The following is a 25,479-nucleotide window of genomic DNA, read 5'->3' as shown; positions in this document are numbered from 1 at the left end:
TTTGATTTACAGGGCTTTTACTACAGTACTTAAAATAAATATATTACTATTTGAATAATGATTTTAATTAGTCTGATGGTACGGTGTCATTATTCACCACTGCTAAGTTAGAACTTTTATGTTCAACTTATATAAATATAAGTGTAATAATTTATTATTTGCGTTGAGTTTAATGCAGAATGCTAAGTCATAGTTTTGAAATTTCGAATCCTATTTTATAATAAAAAATAAATTAAAATAAATAAAAGCATACTTGTGAATAGAAAGATTTTTCAATAAGTCGGAAACACACTCATATATTAGTAAGTGTCATAATACAAGTGGTTGAATATATGAAGAAAAACAATTTCAACTATTTGTATCATAACACATACTTGACAGGTTCATTGGCATAGTACAAAATTTTTACTCAACAACAGAAGAACGTAACTCCCATCCTGCCACAATCGGACCCGTGACGTCAGCATTTGGGTCAGTTAGCAGCCATATATGATACGGCGTGGTCCAAGGCCAACGCCACACGATGCAGACCCACGTTTTCGGCCGGCGCTATTCCAAGAGCTTACCTGGCCAACTCTACCTAGAAGCTGAAGGAGGCCCACTGATTTGCCTTTACTTTCCAAAAGGAGCGTCGCCGCTTGGAATGTGGAGCGCAGACTCTGCCGACTCCCCTAGTAAACCCTCACGGCTCAAAAACCTCAATCGGCGTTTTGGTCGTGATTCTGTAACGTATCACCGAACGCAGATGCGGAGGTGCGTGAGCGACTGCGTACGCATGCATTTGGCTCCTTGTGTTTTAATGGATTTGATATCCCCTCTGCAGCAAAAGCCATCTGTTGCACCACTGATTTAACGAAGACCCTCGCCCCTTGTTTTTTTGGCATTGCTCTTGAAGTATCTTTGCGAGCTGATTTTTAGCTTTCTTTTTCTTTTGCATGTATCATTTTCAGTTTTTGACAACTAATAAGTTATTGGAAATGCTACATTCAAGGTTTATGTATATGACATAATTAACAAATGAGTTTCCATCAGAAAAATATGATGAATTGATTAGATGGATACAATACGATATATCTATTAAATCATATGATTCCAGAATGTAATTCTTTCATTCTCGTTAATGTTAATGTAGTTTGGAGTTGCAATTATTGCTATAAAACAAAGAATAATGTTAAAAAAATAAATACTCATTCTTTTACAACTTTTCAAGAATAGTCTAGAATTTGCACTACTTTTTAATTAACTTCTACAAAAAGTATTATTTTTTGGGGCTTTTGGATCTAGGTCCAAAAACTTACGTAGTTTTTGGGACCAAGTCCAGTTATTCAATTACATATTTTGATATCAATTTTGCCCCTTCAGATAAAAATATTTAAATTTTTTAATTTTTTTTATCATTTATTCAGTTTTTAAATTTTGAATATTTAAATACTCAAACTAAAATATTATCTAGTAACTACCTACCATTTATGAAGAAAACAAAACTGATATAATCTAGTAACCAGCTACCTATTGTATAGGAAGAAAATGCTTTATACCTACAAAGCAGATATGATTTACCTGCAAAACAAAAATAAACTACCTATTGTATTGGAAGAAAAATGCTAGGAACCTACATGGCGGAACATAAAAATATAAATATGATATAATATACCTCTATTAAAGGAACGAATTTGGAGGGAAGAACACAAAAATATCACCCATGAAAAGAAGAGACAAAAAAGAGGAGGATTGATAAAGGGAATTGTTTGGAAGAAGAGGAAAAGGAGGGATGAAACGGACTCGGGGTTGAGGATTATATGGCTATAACTAATCCTACAATTAAGGGATTAGTTAAACCACAAATTATCTCATTATTAAGAATTTTTGTGTATTCACTACAATTCGTAAGCCTAAGGGGTAAATATGGTACAAATCACAAATAAACATATACAGAATCTCAATTATTGGACCTATTTCAATGAAGTTGACTAATTCTACTAATGGCTCACAAAATTGGATCTATATCAAGTTATCCCTTATTTTTTTAAAAGAAGTGATAAACAGTTTGAGAGTTTCAGTTAGAACTCCCACCAGTAATTTACGGACGTAAAATATATAAGATTATTTTCCCAATACCTTCGTTCTGTTTTTTCTTGTGAATCGCATTCTGAAGTAATTAATTAATAAGTTACACATGTGAATAGTGGGGTTATAGCTTATAGGGCATTCAAAGTCATAAGGATAAGAATACAGATAATATTAGGAAGATTAAATTTTGTAAATTAAAACATCGAAGTATGATGATCGAATTATTACTTGAATATTAATTAACGTATTTATTATCTTATCGGTAATACATAATTTAATTTACAAATTTAAACTACGTAGTATGTCTTATAATTAATCTCCAGCCATCCAAAAGTAACGACTATAATTTCACTGAGGAGGGGCTAAGTGCTCGATCTACGTGGAATATAGACAATTACGCATGCTGCATCCAATGCAAATGAAAGGGAACTAACCTCTTCCTAATGTCTCGATCGGTCCACTTATAATAGTTATTCCATTCACCGTAACTTTACAACTATCTGGCGCAGGTCAAGTCTTCAATGTGCAAGATTCTTAATTATTTAAAAACCTAGCTATGTCATTGATAAACTTGCGTAAATCTGAATAAATAATCAAGCAGCCTTAAGATGTATTGAGAGAGAGAGAGAAAGAGAGAGAGAGAGAACAAACATTCTTGTTATTCATTGGTCAAAATTTTTGACCAACCAAAGCAGCCAATTTAGAGACGTCGTTGTGTAGGTAGGGAAAATGGTTATTCTATTTGCATTAGAGTAACTCCAGCTCTCTCTAAGAGTCTGGCCTAAAGCCTAAAAAAAAATAGGTTGGCACCCATAAAACTCCCTCCAACATAAAGTCCAAGCCAGTTTGTAGGCCGGGCCAAAATGGATTGAGTGAGGAACCGGCCTATCTGACGTCATGCTGGTATCAGCATGACATCAACGAAGGCCTGATAGTTTTTTGCATCAAGAGTGTGGGCATGTGTTCCTGACTGCAAACAGATAGCGGGTCCCGCCGCTACAGGCGCACTAAAGGGGCGTGGGACATGGGCCACGTGGCGCATCTTTAGCTGTTTGGATTTCTAACAGCTATTTTTTTGAATTGTTGGATTTTCAAAGGTAAAAAAAATTTGAATTTCATACCCAATGGCTAGTGACGTGGCAACAGCTGGACCATCCGATTCCTAGATCAACGGTCCAAGATTTTCAGCCAACAAACATTTAAAAAAGTTAAGAAAATGTGTAAAACGAATATAAAAGATGAAGAAAATAACCTAAGAAAAGAAAAATAGAAAACAATAAAAGTAATAAAATAACAAATAAACAGAAAATAAGAGAAAAGAGAAAGGTAATGGACATTAGGGGTGGGCAAACGGGTATAGGAACCGCGGGTCGAGGCGGGTAATCAAGGTTTGAGGTAGGTACGGGCCGATTCCAAATTTTGTAAAAACAGAACGGAGCGGGCCTTTGAAGTTTTTGGTTAGGGTCGGTTCCAAAAGTATAGGAACCGCGGATACCCAAACCGTCCCGTTTGTAATTACAATGGACATACGAGATTTAAGAGATCATCTCCCCATCTAATCTTACTCATTGGTTTTAGGTTTCCTCATCCACTAGTCCCACGACCTATGTGACTTATTCGATTCGATTTCGACGCTCGCACTATGTCACTGGAGTCTCTCTTGCCGTCTCAGACCCTCCCCTCCATCACCTCGACATCACGACGGCCCTGGCAACCACCACGACGGCCCAGCAACTTCGATGACATCCCAGACTTACAGTTACATAACCCAGTCACCCCACCACCCATCTTCTCGATTTGTCATCTATGTGTATATAATTGATCTGTTACCGCCGGTCTGGATAAGAAGGTAAAACCTAATGTTTGATTTTTGGGTGATTTGGGGGTTTGATTGAATTGGTTTGTAGGGTTTGTTAAATTGGGATTTTACTGATTAAGATAATAAGATAAATGTATGCATTTGGTGAAATTTGTAGGGATCATGGCAAATGAATAAATGCCCTGTAACCAGTTAAAGACTGAAACTTCATTATATGCAATGACTATTGGATCATGGATTTTTCTAGTTTTATTATATGCAATGACGACTATTTCAGTAGGAACTATATAATTTAATTTTCTGTTAGCAGGACAATGGTAAGGCCTTTTTGTACTCACGATCAGTCCCCAACCATTTTCTGTGTTTCAATCTTCAGATTTGTGAATGCCCTTCGCTATTTGCTCGATTGGAAGTGCTCAATATCTCTGAAAATTCTCTCACTGATAGATGTGTATCTTGCCTCCCCATTGTCTTGGAAAATTGCAAGGGTAAAGTGCTTTCTGTGAAGCTCAAGCATTTAAACTTTTTCTGTTCCTTATTGATGTGTAGTAGCATATATGCTTCTTGGTAAATCTAGTTCTTTTAATGGAATTTATTCAAAGTAACACTAAATCATCCCTGCTTATATGGACTTTGCTTTGTAGCTCTTTGCAGCTTGAGCATAGAGCACTGTTCTGTCACGTCTACAACAATTGAAAAGGTTGCCGATGCATTGAATGCTGATTCTGTGCTTGAGCAACTCTGAATAGGTATGCTTGACATATGGTAATTGCAATACACATTAGTGGCTGGACTATTTTTCTTATCGCTTAATAGTTTGGAAGTGTTAAATAACCTATTTTTAGTAGTTGTAGAATGTCTTTGGGTTAAAATTTCCTTTATATGTATACAACACATTCCTGAATTTGAAAGAATAAGTTCATGGATTCTGAGATGATTAATATTTTGTGGTAATTTCATGAAATTGGTGTGCATTTGTCTCGCTTTATTTGATTGGTGTGCATTGTTAATCTATGAACTTGGATGTTGGACTTTTTATTTGGATTGGATGTGAATCATTGTAGGGACTAGGGAATGAATTTGTGCAAAATCGGCATAAATGCAGTGTGCACTGGTACTGGTAGTGAATCTGCTGAATCTGGCAAATTTCAGTTTTTTTTTTTAATTTAACAAAAAAAAAAAAAAGAACCTGTGGACCCAGCCCGGCCTGTCTCCTATTAACCCGGGTCGGTCCGGTCCCTTCAAAATTGGGCCCGGTCCGGCCCGACCCGTGCCCACCCTTAATGGACACACCTGGGTTCAAAAGGAAGACTCGATGCCAGAGGTAGGCTCTGAAAAATAAAAACCAAAAGTGCTGCTCGCTGGAATTGAACCCGTGACCTACTGGAACAGCTTGAGGCGCTGAGCCTCTTCACATGGACCACACGTGGTGGTGGGAACCCCAGTGTGCAGTAATATATATCTCATTTAAGCAATCAGATGCCCATTTCCTCATCTCTCCTTATTCGCCGTTTGAGAGCTCTCTCTAAACTCTCTAACCTCCTTTTCTACAAAAAAGAGAAATCTCTCTCACTTTCTCACTCATCAACAACACAGCAAAGAGGTTAAGGGTATAAAGAGAAAACTCTCCCCCAAACTTCTTTGTTTCAATTTCGATTTGTGCATTTCAGGAAAATAAACCAAAACTAACACATGCACGTGGTGTTTCTCTGTGCAAAGAACTTTGAGCTGACGTCAATACCATGGAAGAGACAACGGAATTGCTACAACATCTCAGATTCGGCGATGCACTGGAAAACAAAACAAGAAATGCTCAGATCCAAAGCCAAAGGTATAGTTTCCGTCTTCCTCTTCTTTGATATGTTCTTGCATGTGTTAGATCAGTGAATTTCTATATGCTTATGTATTGCTGTCCCATGTGCTTGCATGAAACGTGATGAATGATGAGTCAAAATGGTGTGCACAAAACTGGATCTGTATCTTGACTTGATGAGCCATGCTCTTTGTGCAACATGGATCCCTCCCCCAAACTTCAATGTAATTATATTTTGAATGAAGTGTGAGAGAGTGTGTGAGTGAAAGAGGTCCATTAGCGTAGAGGTCTTCTCAGCATCCCCCTGTGATTATCCCTGGACATCATCATGTGCTCGTTCTGTATCCTGTATTTGCATTTGTGTTGAATTTGACTCCCATGAATATTCTTATGAGTGTTCTTATGAGTGTGATGATGAATTTGTTATGATGAATATGAATGCTACTGAATTCATTTCAATCAATTGTGCTTAGTGAATATTTAGGGCCGATCAAATCCAAACGCAACCTGCAAAAAGCACACATTAGAAATCAAATTAGACAAGTATAAAATAAAAAAATAAAAAAACTCAAATTGCTATTTTTTTTACTTTAAATTTTTGTAATAAAGAATAAAGGGAAGAAAATAAAATCAACTAAATAAAGAAGAAAAGAGTTAGAAACATTGGGTTGCCTCCCATTTAGCGTTTTAGTTAACATCTATAACTAGATGTAAAGGAAGGAAAGGAAGGAATTGATGGTCACGTGATTTGTTTTATTAGAATCAACCACTCCTTGACAACATCAAAGGCTAATAGTCGGTACAGAGTGACTAGGTGGTTAACAACTGTGCATCTGAGTTCATTGGTCGAGGCCTTGATGTCCACCCTTTTGTGTGAAAGAATTTTTGTAATCAAATAGGGCCCTTTCCAGCAAGGATTATGTTTCTGCCAAACTAACTTAAACCTTGTATTTAACACTCACAATTTCTGCACTGGCCGAATTTCTTGAAGAAGAATAAGTCTGCCATTAAACTTTTTCTTCATTCTCAAATAGAATTTAGCCCGCTTGTAGGAGTCCTTCTAGTTTTCCTCAAGTTTGATTGGCTGTGCATGTGCATTGTCATGTGATTTTCCAGATTTTGATTTGTTGTGCACAATCATGTCCAACCCATCAGTTGCAATGCAATCCTGCAGCTTTTGTGGGAAACGTTCTTGTGGCACATCAACGTGGTTAGTGTAGACATCAAAATTTCGGTGAAATGAATGTTGACCAATAATTAAAATTTCAACTCTCACGTGTCACATAAATTTTACATGTAGCATGTGACTTAACGAAAAATCGAAATAAATTGGAAAAGTCATCAAATAGGACACGTGTCAATACCTGGCAGAAATGATTTATTTCATCTGATTATTTAAATCCAAAAATCAAGTTTTGGAATTCTATAAATAGGAAGCCAAGACATTCATTTTGGAGGGGGGAAAAAAAAAGGAAGGGAAGAAAGGAAGAGGAATTTACATTACACCAAAACCTTCAAGCCTTGAAACTCTAAAGCTCTCAAGCAAATCCCGAAGGATCAAGAAAGTACTCTTCGTTCTTCGTCAAATCCTCCTTCAAGATCAAGCCCCAACGGCCCTTAAAGAACTTCCACCAACTCAAGATCAAGCCCCGACGGCCCTTGAGGAAAGTGTTCATCGTTCATCATCTGTTCATCTTAAGATCAAGCCCCAATGGCCCTTTGGATCAACAACCTCAACAAATCCACACATCCAATCGTTCTTCAAGATTAAGCCCAAAAACCCTTGAAGATCCGCTCATTCACCAACCTTCAAGATCAAGCCCCAACGGCCCTTGAAGAACTTCCACCCATTCTTCAAGATCAAACCCCGACGGCCCCTTGAAGAAAGTGTTCATCATTCATCATCCGTTCATCCTAAGATCAAGCCCCAACGACCCTTTGGATCAACAACCTCAACAAACTCATACACCCATTCTTCAAGATCAAGCCCAACGCCCCTTGAAGATCCATTCATCAACTGTTCATCCTTAGATCAAGCCTCGACGGCCCTTTGGATCAACAACTCATCAACTGTTCATCCTTAGATCAAGCCCCGACGGCCCTTTTGGATCAACAACTCATCCACAAACCTACACCCTACGAAGATAGAATCAGAGGACCAAATTACAAAGAGATTGTAACCCTAAAAATCATTAATACAAAATATATATTTTGTACACGATATTCTTGTCTCTTGTTTCAGGAATATTTCGTGTTTACAAATTTGGCACGCCTAGTGGGACATCTCTACCTTTCATCTCTATCCTCAAATCATCGAAAAACGCAAATGGCATCAAGAAAGGATCAAGCTGTTCCTGCAATCAAAGCAAAGAACAAGAACATCATCGCCGCAAGTGGTGATATTTCGGGCATCATAACCCGAAGTAAGGCAAGAGATCTTTTTGCCGCGGCTTCCGCCCCTGCATTAACTCTGTCAAAGGAACAAGAGCATCTGAGGTACGAGCCTGTGATCACCCTAGCCTCGCTAAGGGCATCAAAAGGGGAGAGCCCAAGGAAATACTCAGAGTCCCTACTCTCCGACGCTGATCCGAGCGGCAGTACAACCATGCAAGTCATGACCACTGGAGCAACTTCAATCGAGGAGCAGCTAGCTCAGATGAATGAAGCAATCGCAAAGCTCACACGGACTGTTGAAGAGAAGGACTTGCAGATTGCCGCACTTGTCAACCAACTAGATGCGCTGCCCGACGTGAAAGTTGACCCAGATGTTGGCCTATTAGAGAAAGAAGTCGACGAAGAAGAGGAGCCACTAGTGGAGAAAGTTGAAGAGAAACCGAAGCTAGACCAAGCAACGACATTCATGGGATCTCTCTCTATCCAGCAGCTACAGGAGATGATCGCAAGCACTATCAAGACACAATACGAAGGAAGCTCGCATGACTCCGTACTGTACTCAAAGCCTTACTCCAAGAAGATTGATGCTTTGAAGATGCCAAGGGGTTATCAGCCCCCAAAATTCATGCAGTTCGATGGAAAAGGCAACCCGAAGCAACATGTCGCCCATTTCATTGAAACTTGCAACAATGCTGGGACAGAGGGAGACTACCTCGTCAAACAGTTCGTGCGTTCACTGAAAAGTAACGCTTTTGACTGGTACACTGACCTCGAACCTGAGTCTATCAACAGTTGGGACCAGCTAGAAAGGGAATTCCTCAACCGTTTCTACAACACTCGTCGTACTGTAAGCATGCTAGAGCTGACCAGTACGAAACAGTGGAAAGATGAACCTGTCGTCGACTACATAAATAGATGGCGTTCTCTAAGTCTGGATTGCAAAGATCGGCTTTCTGAAACCTCTGCCATTGAGATGTGCGTTCAAGGCATGCAGTGGGGACTACACTACATCCTTCAAGGCATCAAACCACGAACATTTGAGGAGTTAGCCACCCGCGCCCATGATATGGAGTTAAGCATCATCCGTCATGGGAAGAAAGAACAGATCGCCGACTACAAGAATGACAAAGTTTTGGGGCCAAAGGTGGATAAGGCTACGTGGAAACCCACCAAGGAAGCAATGACGGTCAACACAACTCCAGTCAAAATCCCTACACGAAGCAAGGCGATTCAAACCGAAGCTTTTCGTGATCCAGAGATACGTAGACGCACTTTGAAGGAGCTTGAGGAGAAGACTTATCCATTCCCCGACTCTGACGTGGTTGCCATGTTGAAAGACTTGTTTGACAAAAAGGTGATCGACCTACCTGAGTGCAAACGGCTAGAAGATATGAACCGTACTGACAGTCCAAGGTACTGTAAATTCCACCGCTTCATTAGTCATCCGACGGAAAAGTGCTTTGTGCTAAAAGATCTCATCATGAAGTTGGCTCAGAAAGGGATCATCGAGCTAGATCTTAATGATGTGGTGAAGTCAAACTATACCACCGTCACTTCTGGCTCTTTGAACTCAAAATCTTCACCTCAACCGCTGGGGGCATGCTCCAAAACCATGTCAGTCAAGTCAAGTGAAGTTGAAGGATGGACTTATGTCACTCCAAAGAAAATGCACAAGAAACATAGGTCTCCTCCACAAGTTCACCAATCGGAAAGGGGGCAAAGCAGCCAACGTCAACCTTTAAAGCTACATGAAAGTATTGAGGATGATGAAGTTATGACACAAAGATCGTCCGTTGCCATCACAATGCGCGATTTCTTCCCCAAAGACTTCTTCAATCACTCAGTCAAGACTCCTTGCTATGAAGATTGCAAGGAATGCTTCTCTAAGATCATTTGACAAATTCACAAAAGCTCCTCGTTCGCACGAGCCTAAAAGGCGACAACCAAAGCTCCTTGTCCGCACGAGCATAAAAGGCGACAAGAAACGCTCCTTGCCTGCATGAGCTGAAAATGCAAACGGCACTAAGACGCTCCTGGCCCGCAAGAGCATAAACTGTGTACGGCAAAATCATCATCAAAACCATCACTCATTTGAACTACGTTATGACTTGATCTCTTCTTTGGAAGAGTACGTAGGCAACTTGAAACTTCAAAACTTCAAGTACAGTCACATCAAAATAAATAAATAAATGTTTCATTAAAGAAAGTCAATTTTATTACAAAAAAAAAAAAAAAAAAAAGTACATACGTTGTTATGTGTTAAAAAAATAAATAAATATATACATGATAGAGTGGGTCTTGCTACACTTAAAATCCGTGATGAATCAAGGAAAACATAAGTCGAGATCCTCAAAAAGAGCAGCCCAAATCCAAGCCCAAGCCATGCCCTCATAACCTCCATCGGATTTCGATGTGCAGCTCGACCTATCACTCTACTTTCTCTCAAGGAGACCGAAAAGCATATACCATGTAAATAGGCCCATATGTAGATGGCTTTATAGTATGTCGGCAAACCCAAATCTCTCATGATGGGCTGGATTGTCGAGCAGGAAGCCCAAAATGAGTACGCAGTTAGAAGCCGCCCACTCCCCCTGTTTCTGCAACTCCACCCCCATACTTTTACTCACTCCCCACTCGCACTGATCAAATTTCAACAAAAACCACCAAATGGGTGTTCAAATACACAATTTGTCTCTGTCCTCCTTGATTATTTTGATAATTTTAGCTGCAAGTTTGCAACTTTTAGCAGAATCCAAGACTTTCTGGGCCGACATTGAAGCTCTCAAGGAGTTCAAGAACTCACTCAACCCCGATTCAGTGAGTCTCGGCTCGTGCGTCAGCTCCTGGGACCTCACCCTCGACCCCTGCGACAACCTTTTCAGCGACCGATTCACCTGTGGCTTCCGATGCGAACCGGTCGACAACTCCTCGTCCGCCAGCCGGCTCACCGAGCTCACCCTTGACCAGGCCACTCTTCCGCCTCGAGGCTCTCTCTCACTATCCCAAACCCTTCTTCCTCCGCTTCCTGGGCTGCTCTCTTCGAGCTCAGCGGCAACACCAAGAAGGCCGTACTCCTCTGGATACACGACCCCCTAACTCGCAACGGTCGCCGTCAAAAGCCCAGCCATGAATAACAGCAGATATCAACTCTGCCTTCCCCCAATTACTCTCATTCGCAGTCCCCGCCGCGCTCTCGCTCGCTGTCGCCCGCGTCTCGTGCGCCCTACCAGCTCCGATCGAAGCGCGCCGCAGCTAGTGGATCCGACAGCAAGGGTGATGCCAACCCGCCATCTGCGAGTCGTCCGCGTGGCATACGCACGCTTTCCGATCTGAATCGGCCGGCAAAGAGCGGGTCCGATAGTGACTCCGATGAACCCCAGGAGTATTACACTGGTGGCGAGAAAAGTGGAATGCTTGTCAAAGACCCTACCAAAGGCAGCGGAGTGGAATCTCACTCACTCGGAAGTCTTGGAAAACAATCAAGGAATCCGATTTGGAGCGAAACACTGAACAATCCAGTCGCCATGGAAGCCGACAGCAGCAGAAGACAGCCCCAAGGCCTCCAAGACGCTGCAATGGCTCTAGCACCACCGTCGTTGTGCCTTCGCCGTCATCAACGCCTTACAACCTGCGAGCCTGTGTCAAGGTCAAACAGCCGTGGTCGCGTCTTCAAGGACAAGCCCACTTCCCGTATTCTAGAATTGATGGTGCTATGCACAACGGTCTCGCTGAGAAAGAAAGCCACAAGAACTCTCAAGGAACAACCACCATCACAACCGTCTATCCGAGTCCAAAGTAGTTACGCCCACATCCTGCTCACTCCGATATCAACTACCACGTCCCTGAAAGCTACCGAGAGGACCAAGCACCATCTGGGTTATCCGTACAATTTGGACTTCGACTATGGTGCTCTGACGCAGCTTCAGCATTTCTCCATCAACAATTTGGGCGATCCGTTTATCGAGAGCAACTACGGTGTCCATTCAAGGCAGTTCGAGGTCGGTGTTCTCGATTGGTTTGCTCGGTTGTGGGAGATTGAGAAGAATGAGTATTGGGGATACATCACCAATTGCGGCACGGAAGGTAATCTTCATGGAGTCTTAGTTGGGAGAGAAGTATTTCCAGATAGGATTCTGTATGCTTCTCGAGAATCGCATTATTCGATATTTAAAGCTGCCAGAATGTATAGAATGGAATGCGAAAAGATTGATTGTCTGATCTCTGGTGAGATTGATTGTGCGGATTTTAAAACTAAACTTCTTGCTCACCAGGATAAACCCACCATGCAGTGACGAGCTTGTTCTCGCTGGAGAACAAGAACTTGTTGCAGGCTGCACCGCAGATCGCAAAGATTGAGCACTTGATCAATGAAGTTCTTGTTGAGGCTGAATCAGGAGGTCCTGCCATAGCTTCTAGAAGGTTAACAATGCAAACTGGGCGATAAACAAGTGACAAACAGGAAAAAAAAAAAATAGAAGCAAAAACAAGCCAAAAAAACTCCCTGCCTCAGCTGGTCCTCCCTTGATATTTTGGGTCTGAGCAGAGCGGCAATGGAGTGGGACTTCAAGAATGATCGTGACTGTAGGGATCTTATAACGTGTGGAGCAGCTGCTGGAATTGCTGCCTCTTTCCGTTCCCCTGTCGGTGGTGTACTCTTTGCTTTTGAAGAAATGGCATCTTGGTGGAGAAGTGCACTTCTGTGGAGAGCTCTCTTTACAACTGCTCTAATCGCGATTGTACTTCAAGCTCTGGCTGCTTCTGCACCTCCGCCATGGCTGCTGCCTTTGAATGTGATCAACAAAATCAAAGTTTGTCAACTCACACCCAAAGATCTCATCCGTCTTCTTGCCTCTGCTTCTGCACTTCCACCATGGCTGCTGCCTTTGAATGTGATCAACAAAACCAAAGTTTGTCAACTCACACCCAAAGACCTCCTCCGTCTTCTCTCGGACTCGGCCTGGGTTTTCACCCACGAACTCAGCCTTGCAGATGGCCATATAAAGAAAGAAAAAAAAAAAAAAGTAGCAATGATGATGCTGGGAAGCATCTTTCAAAAGAATAATAAAAAATAAAAAAAAATTAAAAAAGAAATAAAAATAATATAATAAAAACAATGATGGTGCTTCTGGAATCATGTGCAAAAAGAAAAAAAAAAATATATATAATAAAAAGAAAGAAAAAAACAATGTTGATGCTTCTGGCACCATCTGAAATATATATATATATATATATAAATGAATGGTGGATCAACGCCACCGAAAGCAAAGAAAAGAATAAAAAAAAATGATGATGGACGGTGATGTATATGTTTTATCTGTATTTAGCATAATACACTAAATAAAACAAAGCATGTTCATTGATTTTCGAGAAATTACAAGTGCGTACAAAAAAAAAAAAAAAAAAAAAAAAAAAAAAAAAGATGGAGCTTTCACAAATGTTGTTCACGTGAAGCCCCACTACTTGGCCAAACTCTAGGAGCGGGAGGCACCGAAGATAGATCATTCGAGGCCCCAATACTTGGTGGACCGCTAGATGACGTAGGAAAAAGGTGTCTCTGGAAGAAAGACGCAAGCCTTTGACGGTCACTTTGAATTCGACCTTGAGATTCTTGCAGCTCATCAAGCTTCCTCTTCATGCCCGACGAATAGTTATTTGCAAGAACATGCAAACTTCTATTCTCGTACTTAAGTTGTTTAATCTCCTGCTTAAGATCTTCCACCTCTGCCATCAATGATTCCACTTGACGAGACCGAGCAAGCAGGCGTTGGCCCATGTTGGACACAGAGCTCGCACACTGAACACTGAGAGCGAGGGACTCTTGAACGGCCAACTCATCGGACCGTCCTGAAAGCAGCCTACTATCTTTTGGTGTGAGGAGGTTCCTAGCTACTATTGTAGCTGTTGTTGCATCCTGCATCACTGAGTCTTCACCTGTAAGAGGACCGTTAGAAGATAAGAAAGAAGGGTGCCATACGTTACCTTGACGCGGCGCGCCCATATCACTGCTGAGACTCAATTCTAAGCTAAGGTTCGATGGGTTAGCCATTTTTTTCAAAGGTGTTAAAAGAGATGGGTGGATGGAGTTAAAACTCAAAAGGCCGGAGATGATTTTCAGGAATGAGCAACCTTCAAAGTGTGCAGGTTAGAGGTGATCAATACCTCTATAAAAAGGAAGAGGCGCTTGCTCAGAAATCAAAAAGGTGTTGGTTCAGAAATCGAAGGGCCGCTTATTCAAAAGTGAAGAGACATCGTTCTGCAAATCTCAAAAGCTGGATTTTCCGGCGTAAGTTAGGCGACGATTTCTCGGCTTTTCAGAAAACGCGTTCAACTTTGTCAAAAGATCTCCGACAAAGTTGAAAACAGGTGGAGGTTGGCGACGCTTTCTCGGCTTTTCAGAGCACGGGTGCCACTTTGTCAAAAGATCACGTGGAGGTCATCATCGCAGCTACACATCTTTAGCCGACAAGCGCAAAGTTCGGCGACGCTTTCTCTGCTTTTCAGAAAACGCGTGCAGCTTTGTCAAAAGAGGTACTCGTTCAGAAATCGAATAGGCGTCGTTCAGAAATCAAAGAGGCGTATTCAAAGATCGAAGAGTCGTCACTATTTCAAAAAGCTGGATTTGCGGGATCAAAACGTTTGTCGACAAGGGTAAAAGAACAGTACCACCACTTGCTATTGGGAAATCCCTATATATGTCGACCTTCATCTTTTATGGCAAGGCAGACCTGAAGATAATGCCCAGCTCTTCCTCACCTCTGAGGGCGCACTCCCAGTAAAGCCTTTCGAAATACTCAATTTTTTTCTTCTTCCCCAAAGATGATACCAGATGCCTGGAGTACAGATAAGGTAAGAGGAAACGGTAGATCGAAGCATGTGGAGGCAAGCACAACAAATATATGTGCTGATTCATTCGCTGCTTCTTCAAAAGTAAAAGTATCTCATATCATCAAGGGCAAAAGCAAAGGTATCTCATATCATGCTTTTTCCCTATCTTTTCCTTTACCCTTGTTCTCACCTGCCAAGACAAGGGCAGAGAAAGCAATATGTCGGAACCTCCACTCAAACTTGCGCTGCCACCAAGAAGTGATGATCCATTCAAATGCAAGGTTTGCATTCCACTCCTGCATCAGAGGACAAATACTACACGAGAAGATGCCAAACCTGCATAAGGAAATACCACTTCTGCAAAGGGAGCAAGTAAGGCAAGTGAAAATGATACATCGAAGCATGTGGAGACAAGCACAACAAATATATGTGCTGATTCATTCGCTGCTTCTTCAAAAGCAAAGGTATCTTATATCATGCTTTCTCCATGTCCTTTCCTTTGTCCTTGTTATTACTCGCATGGCAAAGTGAAAAGAGCAATCAGCCGGCACTTGGAGTCAGTCTTCCGATCTGGAACCGACTACCTAGAATCTATTCCCTGGTTGCTTACCTAGCGTTGCTCTCGAGTAATCATTTTCAACGGTTGATACACTTCCAGAGAAGAGACCACATCCGCTTGAAGAACAGCTAAGACGAGTGACAATGAAACATCAATCTGGTGGATCGTCAGCAAACGCAACAACTGCATATGCTGAGTTATCCTCTAACCCTCTTCAAATATGAATTGGACAGATTGAACAAAGAAACAGGTCATCACTTCCACCTCGTGCTTGCCTGCCATGTGTCTGAATCCTGAAACCACTCATGGTCTTATTTCCAATTCAAGATCAAGCCTCGATGACCCTTGAAGAAATCACAAGTCCGATTCAAAATCAAGTGTTCACCACCCTTGAATCAAATTCAACTGCAGCTTTTGTGGGAAACGTTCTTGTGGCACATCAACGTGGTTAGTGTAGACATCAAAATTTCGGTGAAATGAATGTTGACCAATAATTAAAATTTCAACTCTCACGTGTCACATAAATTTTACATGTAGCGTGTGACTCAACGAAAAATCGAAATAAATTGGAAAAGTCATCAAATAGGACACGTGTCAATACCTGGCAGAAATGATTTATTTCATCTGATTATTTAAATCCAAAAATCAAGTTTTGGAATTCTATAAATAGGAAGCCAAGACATTCATTTTGAAGGGGGGAAAAAAGGAAGGGAAGAAAGGAAGAGGAATTTACATTACACCAAAACCTTCAAGCCTTGAAACTCTAAAGCTCTCAAGCAAATCCCGAAGGATCAAGAAAGCACTCTTCGTTCTTCGTCAAATCCTCCTTCAAGATCATGCCCCAACGGCCCTTGAAGAACTTCCACCAACTCAAGATCAAGCCCCGACGGGCCTTGAGGAAAGTGTTCATCGTTCATCATCTGTTCATCTTAAGATCAAGCCCCAACGGCCCTTTGGATCAACAACCTCAACAAATCCACACATCCAATCGTTCTTCAAGATTAAGCCCAAAAGCCCTTGAAGATCCGCTCATCCACCAACCTTCAAGATCAAGCCCCAACGGCCCTTGAAGAACTTCCACCCATTCTTCAAGATCAAACCCCGACGGCCCCTTGAAGAAAGTGTTCATCATTCATCATCCGTTCATCCTAAGATCGAGCCCCAACGGCCCTTTGGATCAACAACCTCAACAAACTCATACACTCATTATTCAAGATCAAGCCCAACGCCCCTTGAAGATCCATTCATCAACTGTTCATCCTTAGATCAAGCCCCGACGGCCCTTTGGATCAACAACTCATCCACAAACCTACACCCTACGAAGATAGAATCAGAGGACCAAATTACAAAGAGATTGTAACCCTAAAAATCATTAATACAAAATATATATATATTTTGTACACGATATTCTTGTCTCTTGTTTCAGGAATATTTCGTGTTTACAGTTAGCACTAGGTTCTGAGAGGATTTCAAGATCTTCATGTGCTGCTTCCTCCTTTGGGCGTAAGCAAGTGGCAGATTTCTCCTTAGTTCCTGCACCAATCTCCTCTTCATCATCAAAACTTTTCTCACAGTTTAAGCTTGAATTTGAAACCCTTGATTGGCTATTTCAATGTACAACTCAGTCGATTCCAACAATTTAGAGAGTTTGTCCTCCACCGAAAGTTTTGTTGGCACGTTAGACTGCTCAAGATGCTTTTTTAAACTTGGAGTGTAGAACTCTGAATAGGGATTGTTCCAACTCCTTTTTGAATCGTTTCTCATATTGGTATGCTCTTGTACAAACCCTGGAAAATATTCCCTTTTGGGACACTGCAAAATATCATGGGTCCTCAAACAGCAAAGTGCACAAATTGTAGGTTTAAATCCATAAAAATCCCATTCTGCAGATTTGACCCATAAAGGCGGTCCTCTGGGTTGTATATTGAATTCAAGAGGCGGTACAAATTCCATTGTTGCACAAATTGTAACCTAAAAAAAGATTAAATAAAATCAAGTGAATAAAAAGTTATAAAAAAAAATAATTAACTAAAAGTTGATAAACACAAATTATTTAAAACAATTCCCGACGACGGTGCCAATTTCTTGATAGGAATTTTTACCACCTGCAAAAGTAGGGATAAAAACACTTAAAAATACTTGCAAAAGTACAAGGTTATCGTAGTATAACAACTCAAGCAATGTCGTTTCCACAAAGATTGATTGAATAATTTGTATTTAAACTAATTCTTAATTAACTATATAAAGCAAAGTTTCGAAAATGTTGATTTTATGACCTAGAATATTAAAAACGAATTTTAAATTAAAACAATTAAGGAAACCAATTTGAAAGGGAACACTCTTAGAAAATAATCATAAAAAGACACTAGGGTTCCGCCATCCCCTTAACAATCTTATGTAGTGTTATCAATTACTTATGAATTACACATCCAACTTTGAAGGTTAGGTTTTCCTTAAGTATATTCTACTTGTGGCATTCAAGCTAGAACGTATATGAAACATACAATTCGTTTGTGTCATGCAGATCAAATATAAACATGCATGACTCATTACGTTTTATGAAAACTGATAGAAACATATTTATATGACTTTGTTATCTTATTTCTTTGCACTTACTTAGTTAATTTCCATTTATTATAGTAAAGTAGTTTATTTTCGTATTATTGTAGGTTCAATTGGTGAAGATGACAATAAATGGCCAAAATGAGCAATTTGGAGCAGTTTTGGACTTGGATTGGATAGCATGTGTATGGGGCATAATGGATGGACGTTTTTGGTGACAAATGATGCTAAAAATGTGCTACAAATCTGGAAGAATTAAATTAAGGCTTGGAAGACAAGGAATCAGCTGAAAACAAGGAGATCTTATCCAACCTTATCCTATCCAAACAGTATTCTATTTAATCCAACATTGTCTAAACTTATCTTCAGATGCAAAAGGAGTCCTTATCCTATTCTAAATACTTCCCATTTGATTCTAGGAGTCCTAATCCATCCAAACAACTTAATCCCTTTCCTCCTTGGATTTAGCCATTTTAACCTTATATATATATATATATATATATATATATGAAGTTCCTGCAGAGATTTAGTGGAGATATAGAGAGCCTAAGAGAGAATTTCAGAGAAAAATACAAAGAGTGCCGCAACAAGGAAGGAAAAAGAAGAAGAAGCTTGGTGCCGTGACATGCAATCTGCCATTGGAGTGCTGGAGCGTTTCTAGGTGTATTCTATCCTTAGTTTTAGTCCAATGTTTGTTTTAATTTGGTTTTCAATTATGATGAACAAATTTCCTTTTAGCTAGGGGTGAATTCGAAGCCATGGACATATGTTTTATATGAATTGATTTCATCTAATAATTGTTTCATAAAATATGAATGCGATTTACTTATCTATTTGATTGATAACTTATTCTTGTATGTTAATTAAGGGTGAACACTTAGTTTGCATGCATGAATTTGATGCTAAAATATAAGGGAATTTCACCTAATCATTATGAACTTATATTTATAACTAGTGGAAATCACTAGTCATGATTGTGTTAAGTAAATCCATGGCAGGAGTATCATGCAGTTCATAGTTACGAATGTCTTGTCAATGCTTATGATTTTCACAGAACTTAATGATCTGTGATATGTATCTCTATTATGCAGTTCATATAGGGAACTTGATAAGAATAATTTGGTTGCGTCGCTGAGTCTAATTCAATGAATTTAGGAAAATTTGATGGTTAATTTGGGCAGTTCACGGTTAACTTGGGGCATTGTCATTGATGGTTTATTGGAATAATAATTGAAAATCGATTTGCATGCATATGTGTCATGTGTGGAGAAGAATCCTCTAGCTAGCCTTTCACCCTTTAATTCACTCAATTTCATACCAAACTTAATTTGTTTATGCAATTTACTTAGTTTTAGTTAAATTCGTCAAAACAACCCCCATTGAGTATTTTGAGTCTTTTTAGTTTAATTTTCGTCCAAACTTCTTTCTAGTTCCTGTTTTGAGTCAAGTTAACTTAGTTTTGTGTTATTTGAGTCTATTTAACTTGTTTTGAATTGTTTGAGTCTAGTTTTCTATTTTTGAGTCTAATTAGTGTAGATTAGCATCCCTTCTAATCCCCGGCCTAGAACAATCTCTACTTTCATATACTACAACTATCTAAAAAGGATTTAATTTGTGTGTTATTTTATATCACATCAAATTTTGGCGCTGTTGCAGGGGATTAATAAAATTGCTAATCCCTCTGTTTTTTGTTTATTTTACTTTTGATATTTGATTTAGTTTTCTTTCTTTGATTTTAGGTACTAGAGAAGCAAGACATGGCAATTGCTAGTGTTCAAGCTTAAATGGCGAATCTTACTTCTCTTTTGTCACAGTATATTGAAAGGTCTTGAATGTAAAGAGTTGGTACATTTGGTGTGTCCTATAGGCAAGGATATCAAACTAATCAACATTCCCAATTAATTGAGAATGGAGGTTGGGATAATGTCAATGCTTGGGGTTATCTTGGCCATAATCAATCAAGGAACAACTTGTTTTCCAACACTTACAATCCAGGTGGGAGTGATCATTCAAATTTTATGTGCAGGGAACCTCAACAAGTTCAACAAAAAGGATATTGGCAGCCATCTGAGGAGTTTTATTCAAGACCTACACAACTACCACAACCTCCCCCACAACAATCCCAACCAAATTCAGGTTCATCATTGAATTATGATAAAATTCTTCCAATACTAACTTCTTTGACTCAGGGTTTACAAAATCAAACCAAAGAGATACCAAATCAAGCTAAAGAGGTGGACGAATTGAAGAAGCAAATGGGGCAGATGGTCGAATTCATGGGACAATTTAGGGAACAAGGTAAACTGCCTAGTTTAACCATTATCAATCCAAAGAGAGGTTTTGAAACTGCCAATGCCATCACTTTGAGAAGTGGCAAGGAGGTTGGAACCAACCCACAAACTTCCAAATCAAGTCAAAAAGAGGACGAAAAGCTGCTGCTTGAGGAAGAAGAGGATGGCAAAGCCATAGCAAGGGTAGAACAACCCTTGCCGCAGCGACCTAGGGACCCTAAGACGTCCAACACAAGTAAGGTAGGTTCAAATTCAACTGTTTCTAACCCTATTCCACCAAATGTGCCTTTTCCTAGCAGGTTTATGCAATCTAGGAACGAAGAGAATGAAAAAAGACATTCTAGAGACATTTAGGAAAATGCAAGTCAATATCCCGCTTCTTGATGCAATAAAGCAAATTCCGAAGTATGCTAAGTTTTTGAAGAAGCTTTGTACAACAAAGAAACAAATTCGGGAGAAAGAGGTGGTACATGTAAGTGAAAATGTCTCTGCAATGTTGCAAAGGAAGCTACCACCTAAATGCAAAGATCCAGGTAGTTTCACTATCGCTTGTGTAATTGGTAATACAAGGTTTGAATATGCTATGCTAGATTTAGGTGCTTCCATTAATGTCATGCCATATTCTGTTTATGCATCTATGAATCTAGGAGAGCTTAAAAATGATGGAGTTATTATCCAATTAGCTGATCGTTCTAATGCGTATCCGAAAGGAGTTTTGGAAGATGTTTTGGTGCAAGTTAACCATTTGATCTTTCCAGCCGATTTCTATGTGCTTAAGATGGAAGATTCAGCTCACTTTCCACCATTACCAATCTTACTTGGACGACTTTTCATGAAAACAGCCCAAATCAAGACTGACGTGCCCAAGGGAGCATTAACAATGGAGTTTGGTGGTAATATGATTAAATTCAATGTTTCTGGATCTATTAAGCATCCTAATGATGTTCGTCCTTGTTTTGCATAAAAATATAGGGCATGAACATTCATCACCTATCAAGAAGGATGTATTTCGAACCACTGATACGAGATTTATACGCGTACAAATTAAACCCTCTTTTTGACAATTGTAGTATGGATGTAAGTAGGGATCGTTCTGGACCGGGGATTAGGAGGGCTTGCTAAAACCTTCTAAATTGACTTAAGAACGTAAAAACAATATAAAACACTAAACTAAACTCAAAGAATGTAAAACTAAAATTTAAAACATTAAGACAAACCAAAAGACTCAAAACTAATTTTGGACGAATTTAAGATTATGGCTTGATTCAAACTACTTTAAAAACACAAACTAAACAGATTCTAAGCACTAAAGAACAAGAAAGTAAAGGGGGGGGGGGGAAAAGTTTTGATTTGACGAAAATTGAAATAACAAAACAAGTTAATAAACTGAGCGGAATGTAAATATGAAATTGTGATGGAATGAATGGAATGAAGGCTAGCTAAGGGGTTCTTCTCCACACATGTTATACTTGCATACAAGATTGATTCTCAGTTGGTCTTTCGATAAATTATGAAACTCAACACTCCGGATTAATTTGGTCCGCTTAAATTAACCGTCAAGTTTTCCTTAAGTTAATGAATTGGATGGGTTTACGCAACGCAATTCACAACATTCTCCAAAAGTCCTTTACGTGAACGGCACAATAAAGATATAATCAAAGATCATTAAGCATTATGAAAACTATAAGTGTTGACGAGGCATTCGTTACTATGATGAGCATGAAACTCGTGCCAAGAATATGTTTAACACGATTGTTTATAAGCAACCTCCACTACTTGTGAATATAAGTTCATAACGATTAGGTGAAATTCACTTATATTCTAGCGTCATATTTATGCATGAAAATTAAGCGCGCATTCTTAATAAACATTCATAAATAAGCTATCAATCAAACGGTTAAACGAATTGAATCCACAACTTATGAAATTCCAACGAAAGTTAATCAATTCATATTGCAAATATAAACATAGTTTCGAATCACCCCCTACCTAAAGGGGGTTTAGTTCCTCATAACTTTGAAATCAAAGAAACACCTAAACATTCCAACAACTCAAGACTTTGAATTGTATGAACGTTTAAGCACTCTTCTCTTCCATACATACAAAACAAATAGAATTAAAATGAAACTTTGAAATTAAAGAAACACCTAAACATTCCAACAACTCAAACTTGAATTGTATGAACGTTTAGGCACTCTTCTCTTCCTCGTTGTTGTAGCACAAGGTTTAAGGATAGGTTGTGTGATGGTATGAAGTGTTTTGGAGGGATGGGAAATGGTTGGATAGTGGCTGCAATGGAGGAGAAAAACTGCACAGAAAATGGGAGGATATGCACGGCAAAAGGGCTTGGGAAATGGTGTGTTTGTGGTGTGTTTGTGTATGAAATGAGGAATGCCTTGAATGATGAGAATGCAAGGGCTTTTATAGGAGAATGAAGGTGTGAATGGCTGTTTGTTTAAGCATGCAAGTGGCTAATTAATGATGAACAAACAGCTAAGAAAGCATATGCAAGCTGGAATTGCACAAGGGTGCCAAAGGGAACCCACGGCAAAGGAGTTTTTGGTGCATGTGTTGGCTGTTTTGTGTTGGTTAAAGCTTGTGAAAGCATGTGCAATGTATGGTGGATGAATGAGATTGCATGTGGCTTTATGGTGGAATGTTTAAAGGGTGCATGTGAGTGGGCAAGTGGCTGAAAATGCATGTGCAACAACAAAGAAGAAAACTGAAAATGCATAAGGTGTACACGGCAAGGGTTTGGATTTGTGGTGGGTGGATGAAAGAATAATGTCAAGGTGTGGGGTTGTTAAAGGGGTTGAGTGTGTTGGAGATGCATGTGATGCATGGCAAGGTTGGAGAAAATGTGTGATAAGTGATAAGTGATAAGTGATAAGTGATAAGTGAATGGTTTGTGGTGAGTGATAAATGAATGATATGCTGAGTGATAAGTAAATGGTAGTGATAAGTGAGTGGTTTGATAAGTGAATGAGTGTATGGTTTAAAATGGGAAACAAGGCCCTTCCTTGCATGGCAAGGAAGGGAAACACCAAGGGACACACGGCAAGGGTAACAATGTTGGAAGGGACATTGTTTTGTGACCTAGAATAAGTAGGATTCCTTGATATTGTTCAAACAAAAGGTCTTTAGGTCTTCAATTTCGTCCATTCCTTTTGCTCCGAGCATATGCTATCCATTCCAAGCCCAATTTTGCTCCAAAATGCTCCAAAATGCATCTTTTTGCTTCCTTAGCCATATGAACCTAAAAACACACGAAAATGGCTTAAACTACTAAAACAAATATGAATTAACAACATAGATGCACGAAAACAAGCTAAGTAAGTCGCCTAAATATGCTCCTATCAAATACCCCCACACTTATCTTTTGCTAGTCCTCGAGCAAAACAGAAAGAAAAACAAAACAAAACGAAACGAAACAAAACAAGTAAAACACAACCTAAACCTTCCAACAACTGTCTTAGGGATTTCCAATGCACATGACACGTTAAAAATCATCATTCCCACAGATTTTAGTCATCTTCACACTTAAGTACATTCTTAATCATAGTCACCATATACTAGTTCACAATTAAGCGTTTAAAACCATGTTTTGAATGTAGTAACATGCCTTAAAGCATTTGCTCAATTCCTTACAAGATATGCACTCGATTTTCACACAGATTTTCTGACTACACACCCTACACTAGTTATATGTGAGAGATTGATGTAAACATGAAAACGAACACTCACATATATGTATCACAAAGAACGCGATTTCTGGAGTTAATAAGCATGTTTAGATATGATCTCATGAATGGAATGCTACTACTTAGATGCGAGAACCAGTGACACCATATGCTCATACCAAATTCAAACTCCACATTTGAAATGCACAACACTCAAGATAGAAGTCAAGGGTTGTAACGGGGCTTGGGGTTTTGGCTAACAAGGGAAGGTAAGGAATAACAAACGTTCTTCAAGCAATAATAAGTAAAGTAATGAAATTAAGACCTAGAATTCCCTTAGAATGCAGAAATCAACTTTTAAACAAATAGGGGGGATTTAAACAACTCTTAGGGCCTAATTCATTGTTTTGGGCCCTTACTTCAACAACCAATACTTTTCAACTATTTTCAACTCTTTTTTCAATTTTTTTTTTTTTTTTTTTTTTTTTTTTTTTAACGTGCCTATGGCACAAAAACTCACATGAATACACTTTCCCCCACACTTATTTTCTGCACACATTAATCAAAGGGAATTCATTCATGCTTACTATGCTTCAAGAACAAGGGTACGGATGTTCCTAATCTAGGCTAGGTGAAGATAATGTGGGTTAACAAAGAAAGTAGGCTACACAAGGCTCAACGGGGTTAAATCCTATAAAACAAATGAAAAGGGAAATATGGCAATTTGGCTTTGGTGTTCACTACACAACTTCATCTTGAATACGTGTTATGCAAATCAATGACATGCTTTGAATGAAATGGGCATGAGTTCTAGCATTTGGAACTAAGTGATGAAACGCCTTCTAAGTAGCAACCAAGCAAAGAATAATGAGATCATGCAACGACTTTAGAAAACAAAGAATGCACAGATTTTAACTCTCCAAATAAACGTTTAAGCTCAATTCTCACAGGGATGTAGTGTTAGTTTGAGCTCATTCCTTCAAGCATGTTACATAACTAATTTTTTTTTTTCTTTTATGATTGCATGTGAAGTCATACATTATAACGATAACCAAGCATATACCAAGAGTAAATCAAACGTCCATCCATGTTTGTAACTTTCTTTAACCGTCATGCAATTAAAAACCAAATCCTCATCATTGTGTTGGAAGGTAACCTACGACACAAACACACAAAAACAACTCTTTTTGGGTTTTTCAAAACAATTTTTTTCAAATTTTTATGTGATTTTTGAATTTTTAAGTCAAAACACACTAAACACACTTTAAAAACAGCAAGAAACAACATTTGAAGTTATGGTGGATAAAACCCTATGAATTTGCATTAAACACTTTAGTAACTAATACCCCCACACTTAAATCAAACATTGTCCTCAATGTTAAAAACCATATTAAACACAAACATATAAACAACAATTAATCATACTAAACATGGCAGAATGTATCTAACAAAGAGAAGAGTTTAGA

The 25,479-nt window shown here is 39.3% G+C and overlaps 1 protein-coding gene and 1 long non-coding RNA gene across 6 annotated transcripts; both read left to right on the top strand.

Annotated features, from left to right (window-relative positions):
- The first annotated feature begins 3,615 nt into the window (after nucleotides 1-3,615).
- LOC137736570 (uncharacterized) lies at nucleotides 3,616-21,367 on the top strand. 5 transcript variants are annotated; one of them, XR_015955003.1, is made up of 4 exons: nucleotides 3,616-3,919; nucleotides 4,266-4,377; nucleotides 4,534-5,720; nucleotides 18,150-21,367. It is a non-coding gene; the product is annotated as an uncharacterized LOC137736570 (long non-coding RNA). The 5 variants fall into 5 exon arrangements; XR_015955002.1 differs by having other exon boundaries at nucleotides 4,534-6,008; XR_015955001.1 differs by lacking the exon at nucleotides 18,150-21,367 and having other exon boundaries at nucleotides 4,534-4,638; nucleotides 5,609-6,105.
- Nucleotides 10,764-12,446, top strand: LOC148691808 (uncharacterized). Its single transcript, XM_088682839.1, has 2 exons — nucleotides 10,764-11,147; nucleotides 11,237-12,446. The coding sequence occupies exons 1-2, from the start codon at nucleotides 10,764-10,766 to the stop codon at nucleotides 12,386-12,388; spliced, it is 1,536 nt and encodes a 511-aa protein (XP_088538965.1). The 3' UTR covers nucleotides 12,389-12,446.
- Nucleotides 21,368-25,479: the final 4,112 nt, after the last annotated feature.

Source organism: Pyrus communis, chromosome 13 (genome assembly GCF_041283825.1).
Source record: "Pyrus communis isolate YQ-2024b chromosome 13, ASM4128382v1, whole genome shotgun sequence".
Taxonomy (NCBI): domain Eukaryota; kingdom Viridiplantae; phylum Streptophyta; class Magnoliopsida; order Rosales; family Rosaceae; genus Pyrus; species Pyrus communis.
The sequence above is the reverse complement of the archived record's forward strand: the minus strand, read 5'-3'. Positions and strand labels throughout refer to the sequence as shown.

Excerpts from the sequence above, each read along its gene's own strand:
- LOC148691808 (XM_088682839.1), top strand. The coding sequence starts at position 10,764 with ATGGGTGTTCAAATACACAATTTGTCTCTGTCCTCCTTGATTATTTTG. Across the intron at positions 11,148-11,236 it reads TGCTCTCTTCGAGCTCAGCG|ATATCAACTCTGCCTTCCCC; the intron begins GCAACACCAAGA and ends GAATAACAGCAG.